The sequence below is a fragment of the Corvus moneduloides genome, chromosome 4 (assembly GCF_009650955.1).
Source record: "Corvus moneduloides isolate bCorMon1 chromosome 4, bCorMon1.pri, whole genome shotgun sequence".
Lineage (NCBI taxonomy): Eukaryota > Metazoa > Chordata > Aves > Passeriformes > Corvidae > Corvus > Corvus moneduloides.
The window spans coordinates 58,115,365-58,137,767 of NC_045479.1; the positions used below are offsets into that span (position 1 = coordinate 58,115,365).

At 39.3% G+C, this 22,403-nt stretch overlaps 1 protein-coding gene across 11 annotated transcripts in view; it reads right to left on the minus strand.

Moving 5' to 3' along the window:
* The window catches only part of TAFA5 (TAFA chemokine like family member 5), a 524,263-nt gene that overhangs the window by 390,483 nt on the left and 111,377 nt on the right, over positions 1-22,403 (minus strand). The window contains exon 1 of one of the 11 annotated variants that reach the window (XM_032106461.1): positions 19,425-19,820. The exons of the other annotated variants lie outside the window; for them this stretch is intronic. Coding sequence (XP_031962352.1) covers positions 19,425-19,515 — 91 coding nt within the window. The 5' untranslated portion in view covers positions 19,516-19,820. Of the gene's footprint in view, positions 1-19,424; positions 19,821-22,403 lie in introns of those variants that run through there. 11 annotated transcript variants of the gene reach the window in all.

Here is a 22,403-nt window from a genome sequence, read left to right on the forward strand (position 1 = left end):
CTTTCTGATGATGGGTTTAACAGAAGTGGGATGAGAACAATGTAATGGAAAGCCAAGTAGGCAGGAACTAAGAATAACTTATATGAAAAAATTGGGAATTTACTGGTTGGAAATGACAGAGGAGAAAAAAAGGACTAAAACCATGAACTGACAACAGATTCACGGTACCCTATCACCCTTATGAGGCTATGAAAGGACAATTGCTATCCTAAAAAATGGCAATAAGGAGAGGTAATGCTAAAAAGAGAGAAGCAAGTATTAGTATTAGTATTAGTGCTCAACACCACTGCAACACAGCTAAAGGTAAGATTATACTTTTTCAAGCCACTATTTGTGGGGAAAAAAAGTAATATCAAGAGTACTATGTGTACACATTCTGAAGTAAAGCTGGAAAAATATCTATTTTTCTGAAGTGGGGCAAAATAAAGGCTAAGAAGGAAAAAAGGTATATTAATAATTTAAGTGGGTACACTTAAATTACTGGAAGGAGGGAGAGTGTAAAATAACAAATGGACATGTACCATAAATAAATTAAGGTGGAAAAAATCAATTTCCACTAAAAACAACAATGAAAATCTGAAACAGCCTATGATAGGATTAAGGAGTGAAAAAATCTTCAACAAACTCAGTTTATAAACAGAATATAATGTAGTTGACTGTTATGGTCTACGAAGTTCTGGTGCTCAACTTGAAAAATTTAATTAGATGAATAAAAGTTGGGAAAGGGCAAGAGAGAGAAAAAGGACTTGAGCAACAGAACAGTTGTAGAGCTGATCAAAAGAGAGATGGGACCGACAGTGTTTCAGACTACTAACTTTACATTTATAAGGAAACACTGTACTTATAGTTAGGGATGATGAAGCTTTTTGCCAACAAATGCTTCAGAGTGTGCAAGTTCAGAATTTACTGTTACTGACTATAGGCAGCAATTATCTTTGACGAGCCAAGAGGTCTGGAATCATTGTCCATCTTCCACCTCTTGTTACAAACCTTTGAAAAACCAAGTTCCCTAAAACTAATGAGATATACTAGTAAGTATTTAGTCATAACATTCAAGTCCCTTCCATACTGCATTTATGAAATATTTTTGAGTTTCATGTTCACAGTATACATACATCTAATACCACAGAACATAAACACGCACTTTAAACATGTTAACTCAATTTTCATCACTGAAAATTAAGGATATATAAATGTTTTTGCCTGTGCAGAATAGGGAAAGCATGCATCCCAAATATAAATAAACCTTTCACCATTTTCTTGTGCTAAAAATTCAGTAAGTATACGACGTATGTGATCACGATATTTCCCATTTTCACCCAAAACCCAAATTTCAGTTGTTATATGCAATTGGCATTATGGCACACTTCATCTACTGAGATGCGAATGAACATGTAAGCAAGATCTCTTACAAGTACGGCACATCCACACTGCTGCTAGCAATCACTCATGCAGCTAAACTGAAATTTAGTCAAACTACCATCCACAAATGTGCATTTAAGCCTGTCAAGCTTTAAAAATGTACGTAAGCTTCCAGGACAGCTAGACTGTGATACAACCAAAATACAAAGTAAAGCCTTGGTAGAGAGGGATGACCAGCTAAGCTTCATTGTACATTGTACATTCATTGCACAGAGATATCATCTGAGATACCTGCAGTATTTAAAAAGAGTACACACTGTTCAAGCTGAATGAATTTCTAAAAGTCCTGGCTACTCATTTACCTGCAGCATAGAATAGCGCTATCAAACATGCTTTGAGAAATCAGAATTGCAAACTATGTAAATTACCCCCAGAAGGACAATGTGGGTCTCATTGACATTGCAGCCTGTCTTTTGCATACAGTAATACAAAGGGCATTTTGTATTACTGCAGTTTTAATGAATCAATGTTTTTATATGACTTAAGCATGACAATATCTGAAATGTGAGCTACTCTATCACAGTCACAAGTACAGTGAAGTATTACTTTACTTGTGGGGATGCAAGTCATACTATTGTAACATGACAATAAGCAATATATATAGAGAAAAAAAAAAAACAATTCAACCATGCATAGTTTGCTCCTAATTTCTACAATTTAAGGTTGCAATGTAAAACTACATATTTTCACTACTTTTAAATGTTTCCTTCTGTGCCATACTACAATGATTCCTAAACTGTGTCATGGCAGCACAGTCCATTCATTGTAGATGAAACGATGCTGTCCCATATTCGATGTGATTCATTGTCTGAAGCATCAGGTGGAATAAAGGAAAACAGAAAGGAGATAAAAGTTCTAGTTTAAAAGTATCCTGCAGTGGATCCTGCATCCCAAAATGCTTCACAGAGTCACATCCATGGAAGACAACTTCATGCCTTTCTAAGACATTCAGGTACTATTAAAATGCAGAAACCCTTTAATTGTAACACAGTATAGAGGAGGACCTAACTGATAACATCAGTTAGATAACATTAAAGAAAGTCCAATACAGTTCAATTCAGTATCAACCCTCCATTCTTGCATTTCTTTTCTTGTCTTCTGAAGAAGTGACATTTTCAGAAGCACAGATCCTACTTCCTTGAAGAACTGACATCGTGCAGCAACGTATCAATCACCCCAAGCTCACTCTGTCTTCAGGTGCCAGTCCACAATGAGCTCCTTCAGGGCCCATTACCACATTCACAGAGTAATATACGTGGTCTTTAAAAGACAAGTATATGCTTCCACATAATACGCAAAAATGCAAAATGCAGTGTGTCAATGAATGCTGGTAATCTCCTGATGCATCTACAGCACGTTCAAGGGACTTTCTTAGTGGATCAGCTACAAAAGCAGATACAACATCAGGGCCCTGAAGGTACCAATGTCCCTGCTCAGCGCACTCTGCCCACAGCCTAGGATCTCATTCCAGCCTGCAGGGCCATCAGCCCCCAACCCAGTGATGCCACAGCAGGACTGGTCTCTAGCCCCCTACAGCCCTTGGCCCAGCCTGGCCTGTCCCTGTCCCCAGGGAGGGGACTGCTGCCTGGACGGGGGCTGTCCCTTGTGCCCCTGACTGCCTGGCTCTGGGCTGGGGTCAGACAGGCCCTGGCTGCCAGGTCTCTTGGGGAGCCTTGATGTCCCCTGCACCCCAACCCAGAAGAGCTGCCAGCCTCACAGCACCCTGACACACAAAAATGCAGAACATGGACCTTAGCTAAATATATGTAAGGAATATTTCCTCATAGACTTCACCCTCTAACACGAAATTTAGTTACCATCTCTATCATAAAGAAATAAGCTACATATTTGCCAAGACTTTGGAAAACAGCACCACAAAGTGAGACTGCAGAGAGCAGCAATTAGAGATGGATGATTTTCAAAAATATTCAAGATTGTCAACAGTAGCAACTGCGTGTCCTAAATACTCCCAAGTACCAAATGTTTCCATAAAAATGGATTTAGACATGACTTTTTATATCCCATTGGATTGAGATTTGCTAGTGACGTCCTTCAAAACTTTCAGAAATTGTATTGCTGGAGAGCACGATGTGCTGCTTTGAATACATTCAATACTTCAAATGAAGAGGAACTTATGTATTTTTAAAACAGGAAAAAAAAAATCAGTAAAATTCTCCCTTACACATTTACCTTTCCATGGCAAGTAAAGCAATAGCACAAAGACATTAGTCACAATATCAAATGCATTGTTATGAACTGTGCTCACAAGACATGTTGCAAAGTCCTGGACAACCACAGTAGGTGGTCAGAGCTTCATGGATGCTACTCCTAAACAGTAAAATGCATGGACACTGCATTTAAAAACTCTGAAATACCATTAAATAGCAGCCCGTGGCAACCTCTAAAACCACTAGTGGTCTGTTGACCTGGGATATTTTGGGAAAGCAGAAGACAAGCATATAGGGCAGTATGGGAAGACATTTTGATGCTGCAGTGATGTGGAGCAGGGGCCTCACAGGATGTAAAATCTTGGGGATAGGAGCATAAACACAAATCATTCTATGGCTAGTTACTGGTTACTGAAGGAATGTCAGCTTGGGGAATTCAGTAGAACCAGCATAACAAGGAAAAACAAGGAACATGCCTCTCACACATATAAAACACCCTTGTAGGAGGTGCAAAAAAAAAAAAAAAAGGCATAGAAAAATGGCTGCAGCTCCCTCAGGGGCAGAGGCCAAGGAATAACAGGATTGTCCCAGCACTGCCTTCTCAGCTAGGGATGGCACACCTCACCACTGATCCTGGGTGTCCTCAACAAGTTTTCCTCCTTGCCAGCAGGGACTGAACACTGCTTTTTGATTTGCTATTCACCACATTCTGCAACTGCAACCCAGCAATCATACATAAAGTACTATCTTTACAATTTAATTGGGTTAAGTATGTTAGGATTTCAAAGAGCTCTGTATGTGTGTGCTTTCTGCTCCAGCCTTCCCACATGACAAAATGATTGATACCACAGCAACCACTCAAGAGTAAATGCAGACATAACAGATGAGTGCAGCATGAAAATCTGGGAAAGCTGTAGAATCTCCATCACGAGATGTTTGAAAGCAAAAAAAGGGTCTAGGTGTACTCAGATCTGCTGTGTGCTTTTTGACTTATTTTTTATGATTCTGTAGGAAACAATAAATGCTAATTAAAAATATATACTAAAAATCTAGAATGGGAAAGGAAATTTTGCAACAGAACTTCAGCTGAAAAATGGTAATGGTCGTTTACATTAGTGCTATCTATTCATAAGTACTTTCTGTTATTACATTTAACATAAGTAAAAATGAGATCTATTTTTAAATCTAACATACCAGTATGGAAGCATTACCCAAGCTTTAACACTCAACTGTATCAGACATCAGCAAAAACTTCACCTTAAAAAGTTAAATAGCTTAGATCTTCGGTAGGAACCCAGAGTGCCAGAATATTTCTCTTCCTGTTTTTAAGAGTTTTTACCCCCCTGGACAACACTGGTATAGCTTTAAACCTTGGAAAAAATTACCAACAGTCAGACAACAACTAGAAAATACAGTGGTGTGAATTAGATGATAGACTATATGTAAGATTGTCATATGGTGAAAAATTTAGAGGTTTTAGGCTTCTCTTTATAGTAAATAAATAAGAGTAAAAAATATCAAAATGGAGGATTGTTGTTGTTCTCTAGACCTTCTTCTCCTTCTTCTATTACTCCATATTTTGCAGTAAAAATAGTTTGGATTGATTGGATAGAAAATTCCACAGTTCCTAGTCGTGTTACTGAATAATTGGTAAGAAAGTGAAAATAATGTAAGTTTTTAGTAACTTTTGGTTAAAATGTCTTTAAAAGGCTGTGTAAATCTTGATAATTAGTCTTTCTCGCTCTCACTGCTACTTTTCCTCCTTCCATGCTGTACCTGGGTCACGCTACTGGCTCAGTTCCTCTGATAAGACTTAAACAACTAGCTGGAAGCATTGGAACTACAGAAGACATCTCGCTTTATCTTTTAAACTCCTTGCAAGGTCTTTCAGCAAATTCTCTCTCAGGAGAGATTCAATTTATGGCACAATAAAGTGTCAACCTTCCATGAGTCAAAAGGTCCCTGGCCATCATCAGTAGAGATGGACCTGACACACCAATATTTAGAAAGCACCAGACAATCGTTTGTTGCAAAAATTATTTCATACATAATTCTTAATCAGTTTTAAATATATAAATAGCACTTAAAATAAAAACTGGCTGTTTGCTGAGAGTTCTGCAGTAAATTAATTAGCTAAAAAAACTGACCCTGCAAATTGCTCAGTAAAAGTTATTTGCTCCATTTTGCTGCACATGGAGCTAGAAAGGTAACAGAGCAGCCCATGGCACTGAGAGTTTACAATACTCACAGTGCATAGTATTAAAACTGTCCTTTTAAAATAGCAAAAATGAATCCTGTTATTAATTCTATCTTTTCATCTGTTCACCTAAGCACCAATTTTTGTTTCATAAAAAAATATTATTGGAAAGTTTGTTCTAGAGAAAAAAGTTAGCCATTGTAACAGAATTGAAAAGAAATCTATGGGAACAGAGAGAATATAATGTCCTGCATGTTTAAAAATCATCAATATTAACTGCATACTTGCTGAGCAACAGAGATGCAACAAAATCTTATACTGAAAAACACCTATATATTCTATTTTTTTTTAGGTAAAAAGATCCAAAACAACAATTATCTTAGAAACAACATAATTAGAAAGCTGATTGGAAAAGACTCAGTTTGCATAACTTACTAATGTCTGTATACTTTTTCATGTTTTGCACAAATTTGTGGCCAAATACACAGAATTATGCTCTTATTCACAAAACTAGAGAAACATGTCATGCAAGTTAAGAGTTCCCTCAGTCTAATACATCAGATTTAGAAAATTTTTGCAACCTATAGGTTACTATGGCAACTTTTTGTTTTTTCAACATGTAAATTAACATTGAGACTTTGATACAAACTCTGTTATTTCCTTTGTGTTTGTACATTTTTTTTTATATCAGAATATGAATCAGAATAGCTGTATACTTTAAATGCCTACAGTTTATATTAAAAGATGAAGCTACAGTGAGAAGTTGGGATTAAATCACTGTAAGCACATCTCTGCTTAACCTTGACTTTTAAACCGCAACAATAAATAAGTGCAGGAGAAAGCAATCAAACAAATGAGTTCTATGGAAAAGGTTTCTCTCTTTGACTTTTACAATTATAAACTTCTAGAAAATGAAAATATGCTGCACATTTCAGTCCTTTTCTTGCTTTTTTTACTGCTAATTCCACTGAAAACCCATTTTAGTGTTGGTTTGGGTTTTTTTCTTCTTTTCTTACCAGAGATTTTAAAAAATCTGGAAAAGAAAGTATGATTTTTCTGGGTTTTTTTATGAAGAAAATTGTGTTTCAATATGCCTCTCTAGTACTGGAAAGACTTACTGAATTCAAGAAACCGTCTGCCTAAAGATGCACAGGTGTCTGCAGTTCCCTTTACAGAGAACATTACAGGAATTATGTAAGCCTAGAGATAGATCTGACATCTTTATCATCATGTCAGAGAGTCATAGCATTAAAATGAATCAGACAGAAAAGCTACTCCTTCAAATTTGACTCTCATTTCTTGTCTGCGGAAAAAGAGACTTGCAAATCTCAACTTGTGAACTCAGAATAATTTCCAATCTACTCATTAAAATACCAGTAACAAATAGAGACTTTCAATTCATTTTACACCATCACGAAACATGCATCATTTCTATGAACTGGGTTTAATATTAAGAATTATTATAAATCTAATACATTTTAGCTCTTATCATAATGGAGCTCACAAAAGTGAAGAAGAAAACTTTAAAACACGTCAATACAATAAAATGCATATGAAAAAGTAGGAGCTTAGCTACATATAAAATTTGGTCTCCCCAGCATGGGCATCTAAGCAACCTGGTCTAGTAGAAGGTGTCCCTGCCTATGAAAGGGGGTTGGAAATAGATAATCTTTAAGGTCCCTTCCAACCCAAATCACTCTATGATTCTGTGATCTGTGCTGTCTTCCCAAGGGACCAGTTGTCTGGAAGTTTGCAACCGAGTCATCACCAAAGGTGAATGAATTAGAAAAAGGGCACAAAGTCCCGGTTCATCCTAGTTCTCTGCCAGTACTATAAAAAAAATCAGACTATATTCTAACACAATTAAATCAGGATAATGGTAATTCATTATCTAATACACAAAACCCTAATGCCCAGTAAACTGGGCATAAACAGATCATGCAGCCAGCCGTATTCTAAACTAAAAATTAGACCATAACAATTTTATAATGGGTAGAGGGACGGTCAAGGCTATACTTATAGTTATACAAGCACACAGGCAGAGCGAGCATGGAATTTACTTCTAAGAGAGCCTAAAAACTACGGGAAAAAAGCATGGTGTTCAGAATCATAAGAGATCCCTTAACCATCTCCTTTTCTGTCCATGTTCCCATGTGTGTGCCCAGAATGAAGCTGCATTCTCTTGGGAGAGCATGCAAGACAGAAACTAAAAGTAGACAAGAACTACTAAAGAAATTCAGCAATTCTAGATGAAGAAATGCATTATGCCTGTGAAGAGACTGAGGAGAAATGATATTTCATAACTTCTGTTATTTTAACTACTTGCTCATGTATAATTTAACAATCTTTTTCTTGCACTTCTTCTGTGAACAGCAAGCATCTCTAGATTTGTTAAGTGACTGCAAGGATATAGTTCCAGCTCTAGATAAGGCCTAAGTGCCTAATTAAGTAGAAGCACTACTGACACTAATAATTCACTGCATTGGAGCATGTAGTTGCACAAAAGCCATAATTTTTAGGGTCTGTGGAATAAGGAAAATAACCTTGCTTTACCATCAGAAAACACTGTCATCAGGAGCTGGAGTGCCCAAGCATGGGACAATGAACTGTAGTGTGAAGCAGAACCTTCCCAGTTAAGAACAGGCTTTAATCAGTTGATTTGAAAAGAGTTTCAGTAGGGATTATCTTCCAAAGGCATTTACCTCACACACCTTACAGATGGAAAGAACACTTTCCCAAGTCAATAAACCAAGGCAGAAATATACCAAAGCAAAACCTCAATGTTGCCCAGCACAGCTAAAACAGGAGCATAAATGAAAATAGCAAGAAGTTCAGCTTCAATTTCAAAGGAGACAAAATTTCATTCCTAATATCAATCACATTGCTCCCCTCAACATTCATACCTTACAGATTTACTTTCTTAAGGCTGTTACCAAAGTTTAAGTTCAGTTAAAAGTGAAAAGTCACGAGTGGTTTGCAAGATGCTTTTGTGCTCAAAAGTGCAACACAAAGGAAAAGCTGCTGCTAATTAAGCATATAATGCCTTTTTTTATAAATACTTAACACTACAAGTGATGTCTATATCTCACAACAAAAGGATATTTGTCTAGTTGTTAATTAACCAGTAATTATAATAAATCTGTTGGGCCTTGACATTAAATTAGGAAGTGGACATGGCCAAGAAAATGCTCAACCCATGTTTTATCATACAGTCTCTAATTGCAGATAATGGGCGTTCTTGGGTCTTCAGCCCACCTGAAAATCCTTCCACTACTTGCTAAATAAGAGCTAAAATACATGTTTAGTGTTTTAGTAGTCTTTAGAGAAGACATAGAACTTATTAGAATATTAAAATACAAAAAGTTTTACTAAAATGTTAATCAAAATAATAGAATGGTGAAAAGATTCAACAACATGGGGCCGTTACTATATGTTACCAAAGAAAATAACACACAGCAAAGTGATTTTTATCTTTAAAGGCTTGCATCTAAAACTCATCAGCATCTATTATAATTCTATAAAATAAGATAAGGCAGCATCTGGTACAATCTATATAGTTTTATAGCCAAGTACACAAAAATGCTTAAAACAGTTACAAGATTTTTTCACAATAAATGAAGCTGAAGACTCTTTACTTCATCTACCAGCATGTATTATAAAAACAAAGGCAAAAGCTAGAACAAAAGAGGAATAAAAAAGGGCATTCATTTTTCTTAATGACTAAATAATACTTTTAAAGGATTAAAAGATAATGGAACCTGCCGATGCACAAGAAAAGAAAGCATCTTCACAACCATTTTAGTTTAATCTCAATTAGTTCATAGCCGTAAGCAAGGTGATACCCAAGCATTGACCATTTCAAATAACTGTTTGATTCCCTTGAGGCTAAATCTATTCCCAGATTCACAACGCACATCTCCAAAACATGTACAACTCTGAATAATGGAGCAGAGGTTTGGTTTTTTCCTTCCTTAAAGCCATAAATTTGTACTGAAAGAATAATGCAGAAAAAAAGTGTAATTTAATACAATAAAAACAGTAGCAAATTTCAATAAGATATAACATCATTGTCAGGATTAATTAGCAGTCAGCACAAAAGTACACAAAATGCAAGTGCTTTTTCAAAACCTAGTGTAAAGGGACAAAGAAATTTCAACTTGCAATACAGTAGCTTCTGAAAACTTTCTTATTTCCTGTCTTTTAAGAAATGTTAGTGCTGCTCAAGAAAACAATGACTAGTACCCAGGTCTTCTACACCTCTAAGTAGAACAACTCTGTAGTGCATAACTGTTCCATAGACACAAAAAAATTCCACACAGAACTTGCTCCAAGCACAAGCTGTGGACTACGAATATATTCAGTTTGCATGGCAATGTTTGGGGAGAGACTGGGGGGCTTTAGGGATGTCTCATGTGAGAAGCTTGCTGGAAGTTTCCCTTGTGTCCAAGGAAGCCAATGCCAACCAGTTCCAGGATGGACACACCGCTGGCCACAACTGAGTCCATCAGTGATGGTGACAGAACCTCTGGGACAACATACTTAAGAAGTGGGGGTAAAAAAAAAAAATCTATGCAACACCAGCAGCATTCAAAAAGGAGGATTGAAAATATGTGAGAGAAACAGACAGCCCTGCTGACACCAAGTGAAGAAGGGGAAGAAGGTGCTCCAGGCGTCAGAGCAGAGATTCCTGTGAAGACCATGGTGAGGCAGCTGTCCCCCAGCAGTCCATTAGGATCCACAGTAGAGCAGAAATCCCCCTGCAGCCTCTGAAAGATCCCCCATGCTGGAACAGATGGATGCCCAAGGCAGGCTGTGGCCTCATGGGAAGCCTACAATGGAGCAGGCTCCTGGCAGGACTTGTGGACCCAGGGAGAAAGGAGCCCACACTGCAGCAATCTGTTCCTGGTTGACTAACCCTATGGAAGGACCCACGCTGGAGAAGCTTGTGGAGGACTGTCTCCCATAGGAGGAACCCCATGCTGGAGATGGGGAAGAGTATGAAGAGAAAGGAGCAAGAGAGACGATGTGTGATTAACTGATTGCAACTCCTCTTCCCCATCTCCCTGTACCACTCAGGGGAGAAGGAATTAAAATTGGGAGCAAAGTGAAGCCCAGGAAGAAAGTCATGAGGTGAAGGTGTTTTAAGATTTGGGTTTGTTTCTTGTGACCCTACTCTGATTTTCATTGGCAATAAATTAAATTAATTATTCCCTGAATTAATTATTTGTTAAGAAGAATTTTTCTGTGATGGGAATTAGTGAGTGATCTCTCCCTATCCTTACATCAACCCACAAGCATTTCTGTCAGCACAACTTGCTAATTCTCCTTTTGCTACTGGATTTGGAACTATACAAACACCATAAAAATTGGACAGTACTGCATCAAGATACACACCATTGCAGACTGCAATGAACACAAAGCTTTCAATCACCCATGGCACAAAACGGGCACATGATAATAGAGAACTTTACAAAGCCATTTGCAGCTCACCCTGTTGTGGGGCAGGTTCTGTGCTTCCTCCACCACAGGTCAGAGTAGCCATAGGGTAACCTGGATATAAACCCTTCACATGCTGGGGTAACAAGAGCAGACTGGCAGAAACAAACAATCCTTAACACAAATCCTCATCTTGTAAGAAATACCAGAATGTGAATTAGACTAATATCCCTGTTTCACTGCTCTTTGCATATGAAGAAGCACAAACAGAGCACGGTTCTGATTCAGGACATCTTTGAGTCCAAAATAGCTTGCAACATAAACAGTACTTAAAAAGTGATCTTTATTTACATGAATCATTATATTTTCTGTTCCCTTTTTTTGTTTGTTTTTGTTTTAAATTACATTTGCAACTCAAAAAAAAGGTATGATTTAACTATTAAAATACTTAAAACACTGGCTGATTTCTTGAGATTTTTTTGTTGTTGTTGTTCTCTGATACTTTCAGATCTTAGGATAATTTCTTATGAGCCTATTCACTTCGGCGGTCAACAGAAAATTGCCCTAAAGTTAGATGTTTAAATATCTTTCACCTTTGAAGGTTTTAGGTAAGTGCACATTTTGGAGAATCAGACTTCAAGGGACTTTAAGAAGTCACATAGTCCACCTGTCTGCTTCCACTTAAGAATACTGTTCCCAACATTTTAATCTGAAAATAAAACTCTCCTATTCCACAACTTCTCAAGAAAATCTACTCCAATGCTTAACTGCTCTTGCCAATGGCAAGTCCTCCCTAATGCATCAGCACAAATCTGTCCTGCTGCAACCTTTCCCAATGTCTAGCCTAAATTTCCCTCAAATCAGTTAGCATTCATTGTTTCTTGTGATCTTCCCACTTTACAGAAAGGATGGTTTAGTATTCTCAAGGTAGAATTTTACCCACTGACATCTCTTATCATACTAGTAATCTCTTCTCTAAACTTGGTATCACTAGTGTCTTTAGTTCTTTTTTCTAGGTCATATCTCCTAAAGATTTAGCTATTCCCTTTGTTCTCCTACGGATCAACTTAATCTTTTCTCATGTGTGACTGCAATTAAACATCCAGATTTTGAAACACCCCATAGCCTTGTGGCACATTAGAAAGAAGCTGAGCTCCAGAAAATAGTTGTCTATTACAAATAAATTTTTTTCACCTGGTAAATTAATACAATCTCCTTTCCTTTATATCATCAAAAAAAAATACATCCTCATATGAAAACACATGTTAGTACACTGTCTGCTTTAAGAAAATATTTGTATTCGATATTTATATGTTAATTTGCTGTTTGGACATATTCCAAACATGTTACTCATTGCTTTTCACAAGACTAACAAAAATTAGTTGGAAGATCTATTGTTCTGAGTAAGATTTACTTGTGAACTGATGTGGTGCCAAAGGTAAAATATAATGAATAGGCAGATTCATTATGTTGTGTTGGATTTCTAGAACAAGCATAGAAAGTACATTTAGGCAAATAATAGGATTTTGTTATTAAACAGAACCTACTATCACTATGGGTTATAAGTAGCAAGAGGATATAATTTCTAAGAAAAACAAATCTTTGCTAAAATGAAGATATTGCATGGAATAGATACCCCAGTTGGTCAGTCATACTCAGCTGAGTGACCAATTCCAGCTGGGATATTTAAATACTCCCAGACAACAAATACTGTTATTTTAACTAGTACAATTGTGTTGTGTGTTTTTTTCATATGATTATAAAAAACTTTTCTAAAATATATGTGCAAAGAGAATAATTTTATCTTTATTTTGACTAGTGAATTTAAAAAAATATGGCTTTTCTCAGCAATATATATTGAACTCAATTTTTAAATACATCTTTTTGGGTTTTTTTCACTTGGCCTTTTTAGTTCAGCTTCAAAAGTCTCAGTTGTGTGTGTCTTGTTTTGGCAGTTTAATATTTGATTCAGTGTATGCCTTCTAAGAAATGAGAAAAGTAAGTATTAACAAACAGATCTAAAAAGCATGCACTTTTGTATGATGTGACTCACATCAGTCTATAGTACTGCCTTTAGGAACAGGTAGTGCTGATAAATGCTGAGAAAGGTCAATAATTCGTCACTTGTGCTCCTGGGCTATGAAAACAGGCAATCGTAAAAAGGCTACTGAAACACCTCTTACTAATGGCTTTTTTTAAGGTGCTCAGTCGAGAAAAGTAGGTTTATACCATCGATGGTGCAATTCCCTGTGAAGACATGCAAGTCGTTCATACTAAACACCCAAAGTGAAAGACTATTTCAAAGCTTCCTCCCGTGGGTAGAAAACCTGTCAGGCTCCCCCTCTTGGTACATCCCAGCACAGCAGACGCCGCATAGAGAAAACCTTTCCTGCCTCCCTGAAAAGAAAATGATTGAGAAATTTGTCTGCATTGCTTCCTTTCACTGCTATAGCTCTCTAATCTTATTGAAAAAACAAACAAAGAAACAAAAAACAACAACGGACTGGAAACGTCAAAACATTTCAAGTACAAAGCTATTTTATCTCAAAGCAGGATCTCTTCTCATTTTTCTGCAGCTCCAGTGTGCCACACACTATCACATAGCCACTGAACTGGGTCTTAATTCTATTTGGTTGCCATAAAACCATATAAAAAATACAAAGAAAGATTGGATACCTTTCACATTTTCTTTCCTATGTAGCCCTTATTCAAGCTTAGGGCTTTTCAACGGCCAATTTTGTCTCCTGGATGGGAAGAATAAACCTTCCACTTCTGCATTCTGTGCCTCTCTCTACCCTGATGTCCTGCACTGATAATATCGTTCATAGCTGCCTCTTCACAACATCCCCCAAAAATGTATGGAAGATAGACAGTACAAAAAATTATACTACAGTGCATTAAATGTAACAAACCCTTCAGGAAGCATGCAGCTGGGACACACTGTCCTCAACTCAGTTTTACTATATATAGGTAACATATGCAGCACATCTGGTATGCAAGGTATCTTACTGTTTTGAGACACAGGTAAAGCATAAAAGGGCAAACTGAAAAAATAATTGTAAAAGAAACCAAAATTTTTTCTTCCCACATTCTTAAAAGCAATCATCTTTCTATGCTTAACTGGTTCAAGTATTTTTTAATGTTTAAAAGATAAAAGAAAAATGAAAGGCTGGCAATATTATCTGTCATACTAAGTCACATTCAAATACTTTCTAGGAAAATTTTGAGGGCCAAAGGCTCAAAACATTTTAGAAGATGAACTTTAGAAGAACTCCTTTCCTCAAAATGTTTTACACAGCAGTAAACATCAGCAATACCAGCTTCCTCAAGCCATCAGGTTATATGAACAGAAAGCTCTTTAAAAAATCATCTTGGGTATACTGTCAGTAGACATTTTCAAACATTAGCAGAGGAGTAGCAGAGTTGCTTGGGGTTACACAGCTAAATAGAATATGTGCCTTATTATTGTCAGTGTCAAAATGTACACGTTAAAAACAAAAACATGCATAAAGCTTTTCCTGTACTTTTAGAGCAGGCTAAAATATTTAAATCTGTATAAAATGTGACAGAAAAAAGACATTAAGTATAAAACTTAACCAAGTCATTATGTGCAATATGCGCTCTTTTAAAAGTGCAATAGTATATTGTTGTAGTATTTTTCACTATTGTGACACTGATTCCTATAAATAGGATTGACACAGAAGTGCCTACAAGTGTAACCAACAATTGCTAATTTTTGTCCAAGGCAAAAGAAAGAAAATATAATTGTGAAAAATGTGCTAAACAGCTACCTTATTGATAGATATAAGTATACATTAAATCTGCACAAATGATACTAAATTCTGGTTTTTAGCCATAATCATCTGGTTATAAAAGAAGTACTGGAATTCTCTTCTCTCTACTTAATTACTGCAGTGTATCAACAGAAAATCACGCTACTTTACAGAGCTTACTACTGAGCATCTACCCAACGGATTAAGAATATGGTTTTGGGATCAGAATATTTCAATCCTCTATACTTTATGCAAGATTCTTGAGACTGACTCTATGCTTCTGTGTAGTCCCTCTCCAAATAAGGCTAACATCACCGTAATCTCCTAAACCATTCAAAAAATCAATGCACCTTTTAATAAATAAGACATTTCTATCTCCTAATGAGCAATCAGCACATAAACGAAGCTTTATAGTATATGCAGGGCTGTAACACACCCTGGCTGCCATGTACACATACCCATCTGAACTTACTCCCTAACTGCCCTACTTTCTGTGAGATTCAAAGACACATTTAGAAACTGTATCCTTTACCTTTCCCCATTATTGGTTAATGTTTGTGTTTGAATGGTTAAAATGTTCAACAACGGGAAAGAGGTCCTTGTCGGAGCAAAGGAGTCCCCACAATTCATGGGGTGTAACATAAACTCAAATATTTTTCATTTCTCTTTGAATAATGTGTTAAACAATAATAGATAATGAATCATTTAAAACCCAGATATGGGTAGTGAATGTACTTGGCTACTTTTAATTTTCAATAGTGTATGCAAAAAGTTTAGATATTGAAATATCAAACACTCCTTCATACCGACTGCAGCTGACTAGAGTATGTTAAACTGCTTTGCAGGAAGATCAGACAGCCATGGGACTGCAATTATATATCACAATACCCTTTTCTGGGTTCACAGCTCTATTCATCTTTTAGAAACACTGAAGGACAGATTGGACGTAGGGGAACGGATTAGCCACAGGACGACCTGTATTTCCACACAAAAGCCTAAGTGTGGAAAAATGGCACCCTGTGTCACCCATTCTTTACTTCCTGAAAAAAACATATTCATGAAAATAGACATTTAAACAGCTCTTTCCCACTCATCTCAGAACAAGCATTCATTGTTTCTTAGCACCATTTATATGGCAGCAATGTAATGCTACTACCAAACTGCCTCAATTCACAAATGTATATAAAAATATCTAAGAATTAAGACAGGGCCACTTCAGCATAGGAACTAAAATTAAATTAACATGAAATTAACATTGTTTATGAAAAAAAATTCAGTTGACTGTTGCAACATACAATCTCATATTTATGAATGGGACTGAAGGAGAATTTGGTTCTGGTAATAAGTTTCAGCTGGACATCATGGAAGTTCTACACACAATAGCCATGCAGTAAAACTGAAACTATAAAAATACATTGTGTTAATAGGTCATAACAGCCTAACATACCAGATACCATCAGTAACTCCAAGTGAGTAAAAGGAAAATGAGCACAGAAAAAGACAGGTAGTAATTATATAATTTTGTATGAAGTGAAGATTATGTCAGTTTTCTGTTAAAACTTAGCTCTGGAAAAATTAATAAACAGCAAATATTACAAAACATGCAAAAATGGGAAGAGCATGCATTAATAAATTAGGTTTGAACTTTAATTAATTTTTCATGTCATTCACCTTAAATCAATTGTCTTGCATACAAAAGAGATGCTTGGTGTATGAACTTGTACTGTCAACTTGTCTCAGGAGACAGGTGTTATCAGCTAATCTGATCCAGCTAGTCAAACTGGTGCCTCATTTGAATGTTCTTTGGGACAGCAGGAAATTATCCTTCTGCACAAGCAATAATCAAATTAAAATGTCCAAGCATTTAACTTAGAAATTCGACCACACAGCTGAGTTACAAACAGCAAGCCCATGTAGCTCATTAGGATCCAATAGGAAATTAATCTTTTTGCCAGGAAATCAACAATCTAACATCATGTGCAATGAGACATAGTGTTCCTAACTTTTTATAAAATTATAATGTAAATGGATAACTCTGACATCAGAAAACTACTTCAAGTCTTATGAAGGTAGTGAGGTAATCTCACATGTATCCTTTATACATATTTACTTAATAAACAAATGTGGTAGGCATATGATTAAATTATTTGCTACTTCTTTCCTCACACTTTTTCTCTTTGTTTTCTTACTGAAAGTAAAATAAAACACCAGGTTTTAACATGAAAAAAAAAAAAAGTAAATGTAAATCTTATTTTGCAAACTGCTTACAATATATAGCTTAAATCCAATGTTAACTAATTCTCTTATATGCTTTCATTTAAATATCTTATGCTTAAACCATTCATTTTTATTGGATATTTTAAAAGTTCTTCATAAAGAAAAACACTCAGTTGTACCATGCAGACTTTCATTCAACTCCACTAAACTACTCAGTGTCCTTATTGAAACTACAAGGAGGAAGGAAAACATACACTGCTGAAGTAATTATATGGAAAGGGTCAAAATGCTATTGTGGAGATTAGCACCTGTCAAGAAAAGTCTGACAACTATGCCAGTACAAGCAATTTACAGTCAGGATATAGTTCTCATTGCTAAAGAAAGCAGAAATGTTTCAAGAACAAATATAAACAAACTGATGTAATTAAGTTATCCAACAAGCTAAAGAGCTTCAGTTTGCTCTCTGCAGCCCACATTAAGAATGGTTATAATTGCTGGAGAATGTAAAATGTGTTAAAAGTCCTTCATGTACGGCCATGGTTTCTGTCTTTCTAAAATAATTTGTCAGCTTTCTATTCCTACAAGGCAGGATGAAATATTTTAAGTGAGACAGAATGCTTCTTCCTTTAAGGATTTTTTACAGTAACACAGACATGAAACCCTGAAAGACTGAAGAAGAAAAAAAGCAGTAAAATGGTAAATAGTGTAAAAAAATAGCCTGAAATTCTGCAAAATCTCCTCAAAACAGGCCATGTCATTAGACAGATATATATAAGTACAGTTGTCTGAGCATTTTAAAAGAATGTTAAATAAGTCACTATGTGGGAGGCATTGCACACAATGCAATTACAGCATGGGTATGTTTCTTAAAGGAGAAACCTTTAGCACTTAAGGTATCTGGGTAATGCTTCTAAATTAACCAGACCAGGCAAATCAGCATTTATTAATTTCAGAGAAAAAAAAAAAAAAATCTGTGAAAACATAGTCTCATGCTTTTCTTGGACTGACAGAAAATTAAAATCAGTACTCATACTTCAGTGTTTGCCAGGCTGACGCTTTGCCCAGCCTTGAGTGAAACTTTGTCCCAGTCACAAAAAAGTTTTCTCCCTGCTTTACACACCCAGCACTTCAAGCTGAGTTTGGCTCCTTTTTCCTCCAGCTACAATCTCAACTATATTACAATGGTAAAAAAGAAAATATTGGTTCACCAAAACCCCCGTATTGTTGTGTTATCTTCGTTAACATTGCTTAAAAAACAGGACTGGACTTTCCCATACACCATACACCACCCAATATATTTACATTTCTCAAGAGTCACACTTGAATCTCAGACTACAGTTTGCTATACAAGTAACAAATGGAATAATTATTTTAGCAGTAGTGGAAAAAAAGAAAATACCAATTTCCTGAGGAAAGAAAACAAAACAAAAAAGGAGCAATACAAGGGCTACTCCCCAGGAAAATCCCTCAAATCCCTCTACTCATTTAATCAAACATATTTTTTCCACCCAATTCAAGTAGTAAAAAAAAAAATAAAAAAAAAAAAAAAAAAAAGAAAAGAGGAAAGCCTGTCCCACAATCCAAATTATTTTCTCCTGTAAATTGTAATCACAATTTTCTGACCACAAGGTGGAAAAAACAGGATCCTTGAAGACACGCAAAGGCCTTTTCCCGTTTCGGGGCAATGAGGAGAAGGAAGATGCTGAATGCCCAGGATTTGCTCTGCCCTGCCCTTTCCATAGAACTTTAGTGCCATCTATTGAAAATGTACTGAATAAGGAAGAGGAAAAGGATGCCTATTGATTTGGTATAAAAATAAGACGTTTACTTGTTAAGGGTTTTTTTTGGTTTATTAATATTCCCATGATGACTACTGTTTTGTGGTCATCTGATAGCAACAAATATTTTCTATACACTATACATGCCCCATAAAGAAATGAAATGTCAGCTAAAACATCGAATATAAACATCATACAGATTTCATATATATATATATTTATATATATATAATATATACATTTACCAAAGATGTAAGTCTAAGCCTACCTATTATCTAAAGCAACAAAACTGAGAAGGCTTTAACGGAAAGGAAAAATAGCGTGGAAGCACTGCTGTAAATAGAACATACTGGAAACAGTAAAAATAATTAAGGCACCTCGTAAAGATCTTAGTATTAAAGAACAGGATATGTAGACATGCACATACAATTACCTTCTTTAAGAAACTGTGAGTGGATGACAAATATAAGAAAACAGCAGATCGCTGCTCCTGCTAGTGCCCATAAAGCTTTCAAGAGCTGCATCTCGGTCTGAAACTCAGTAAATACCCAGAAAGTCACACAATGAATTTCCACAGCGATGCATCAACGCTTCCCTCTGTGCGCCAGGCGCGGCGGCTCCCGGCAGGGACCACACTCCCGAGCAGGGCGGGCGAGCCCGGGGCTGCGGAGGAGGGGCCGGGGCTTCACACCCCACGCGGGGGCAGCGGCAGCGCCGCGCTCTCCTCGCCGAGGCAGCCGGCGCGGGGCCCCATGAATCAGCGCTCCGTCTCCGCGGGAGCCGCGCCGAGCCGCGCCGAGCCGGCGGCGGGGGCAGGGAGCCGGCAGTGCCGGGCAGTGTTGCGCAACAGCGCCCGCTGAGCCGCGGGGGCGCGGGGCCGCCGCCGCCGCTCAGGGCGCGCCGCCGCCGGCCGGCGCGGGGCGCGCAGGGGCCGGGCCCTCCCCGCCGAGGCTCCGCGGGAGCCGCTGCAGCATCGCCGGGCTGCGGGTGCCGCTCGCTCGTCGGGCCGCTGCTCCGCTGCTCGCTGCCACGGCTCGGGGAGGAGAGAGCGAGCGGGGAGGGGAGGGAGCGGGAGGGAGGGAGGGATCTCTCTTTACTGCAACTTCTCCCGGCTGGCGGCAATTTGTTGCACCCCCTTCCTCCTCCCCCAGCTCGGAGATGCTCTCCAGTGCGGATGCGGTGGGGCGGGAGGGAAGTCAGTTCATCCCGCCGTCCCCGGGGCTCTTGCACAGATCGCTGGTCTCCCTTTGGGCTTGCACCTCCGCCGCCGGGGCTCCTCGTCGCCCGGCCCCAGGAATTTCCCCAGGCGCCGTGGCCGGCCCCGCTCCCTCGTCCGCCGTCCGCCCGCGGGGTCGACCCTGTCCCGGGGCCGCGCCCCGGCGGTGCCACCGCAACGCGCCCTCCGAGCAGCCGCGCCGGGCTACGGCGGGCTCTCTCAGTCTACAGGTTGATGCCTCCGCTGCAGCAATCCCCGCGGAAAACAGGAGCGCAAATGAAAGAATGTAATAAATCAGGGAGGGGGAAAAAAAAAAAAAAAAACAACAAACCAAACCAGCCCACAAAAAAATAATAAAAAAAAAAAACCACGAAAAAAAACGAAACACCAAGGCTGTGATTTTGCTGCCGCCCTCCCACTCCAGGGGAAGGACCCTGCCGCGGCCACCGGCTGCCGTAGAGCAGCCGGGCCGGGGGGCGGGAAGGCCGGGGCGGTGCTGCGATGCGATGCGGAGCCGCTCCGCGGGGGCTGCGTGCTCGGCCCCGCCGTTGCGGGACGTGGTGTGGCCCCGGCCAGGGGCAGACGCGTGGTGGCGCTCCGCACCCGGGGGCCGCCCCGACGGCCGGGGCTGCCCGGTCAGGGCACCGATCTCCGTGCGCACAGGCGGGCGGCGGCGGCTCGGCGGTTCGGGGCAGGGCAGGGTTCACAGCCGCACACCGAAGTGCTGCCGGGCGCACAGCGGGGGCTGCCCGAGCCGGGCTCCCTCCCGGTGCCCTCTGCCCGCGCAGGCGGCGCAGCTCCGCGCCTCTCGTGTTCAAACGCCGCCGCTGCACCGCGCAACCTCCGCGGCGCCTGCGTGTCCCGCAGCGCGGCCGGCGCTGGCCCGCGGGGCGGAGCGTGGAGCGGGTGTCGGCGAGGTGCGAGCGGCGGGCGCGAAATGCGGGGAGAGGACTACAGCAGCGCGGGTGCGGACAGGGGCAGGTGCGGCTCGCAGCTCCGCGGAGGCTGCGGGCAGAGGGCTGGCGGCCAGAGCGCCCAGCGGCCTCGGCGGGGCGGACGGTGCTGCGCGGCCCGGCCCGGTACAGCGGAGGGGCCTTCCGCCGCGCAGCTCCGCGGAACGCTGGAAGTTGCGGTGCTGCTCGGGCTGGCTGTAGGTTCACTGCACAACACTGACGACGATGGTAACGCACCGACGGCCAGTGAGCTACCCCGGTTTCTCCGGGATAGACATCCATAGTTTTGGAGATTTAAACCAAGTACGGGAATACTTGCACGCTGAGAGCTTTGTTTTCCTAGCACCTTGGTTACGTCTGCATTTATGATGTGGATTGGGGTGGTTTCTTGTAATATTTCATATTTAAATATGTTCTTAATTTTAAGAAACCGGGAAAGGGTCTGTGGATGCTTGAAATGACAGATTAATAAAAGATCTGTATTTTTATTGCGCAAACATCTCCCATGCTGTTTATGATGTGTGTTAAATTCATTCCTGTGCCTTTTCTTTTTTCACAGATAGCACAGAGAAACATTAAAAACAACCATCTTCTGAATTTTAAACTTCACACAAATCCCTATAAACCCATGTATTGCATTTACTATATTTGAAGATTACAGCAATGCAATGTTAAAGCAATGTCATAGCTACACTAGAGAAATTCCACTGTAAATTCTTCATTCTGAAATGTACATTTTGGTGAGAAATTTGCCATGCTTGGGCGCAGTTCAAGTTGGGTTTTGTTTGTTTATTTGTCTTCTGGGTGAAAGAAAAAAGTGTCAAGTAGCTAAAGAAAATTCACACATTTTATACTTAAGCAAACACATCTCTCTCCCCCCTGCCCTCCCACCGACATTGCAGCTTTAAAATCCACAGGTAACTGGATTTTAAAAGTGTCAAACTTTAGAGTTTACACAGTCCAGGATAAGCAGTATGTATCTTTTAGTTTGAACACATTTAGAGAGAAATCCTCTGAAAAATTTTACTCATTGCTTTCCTTTTTGACTAAAAGCACATGAAGACCCACTGTCAATGGGTCAGAAGACCCAACTGCTTGTTCCTTGCTCCTTTCGAGGTGCAAGATGGTACCTTCTCCCATTTTAAACAAGTCTTACTTCTCTGACCTTCTGAATTAGACAAATATTCCTGGATTTTTCTGGCCTTTGGATTAGACCCTTCACAAACAAAACACCAGAACGTGG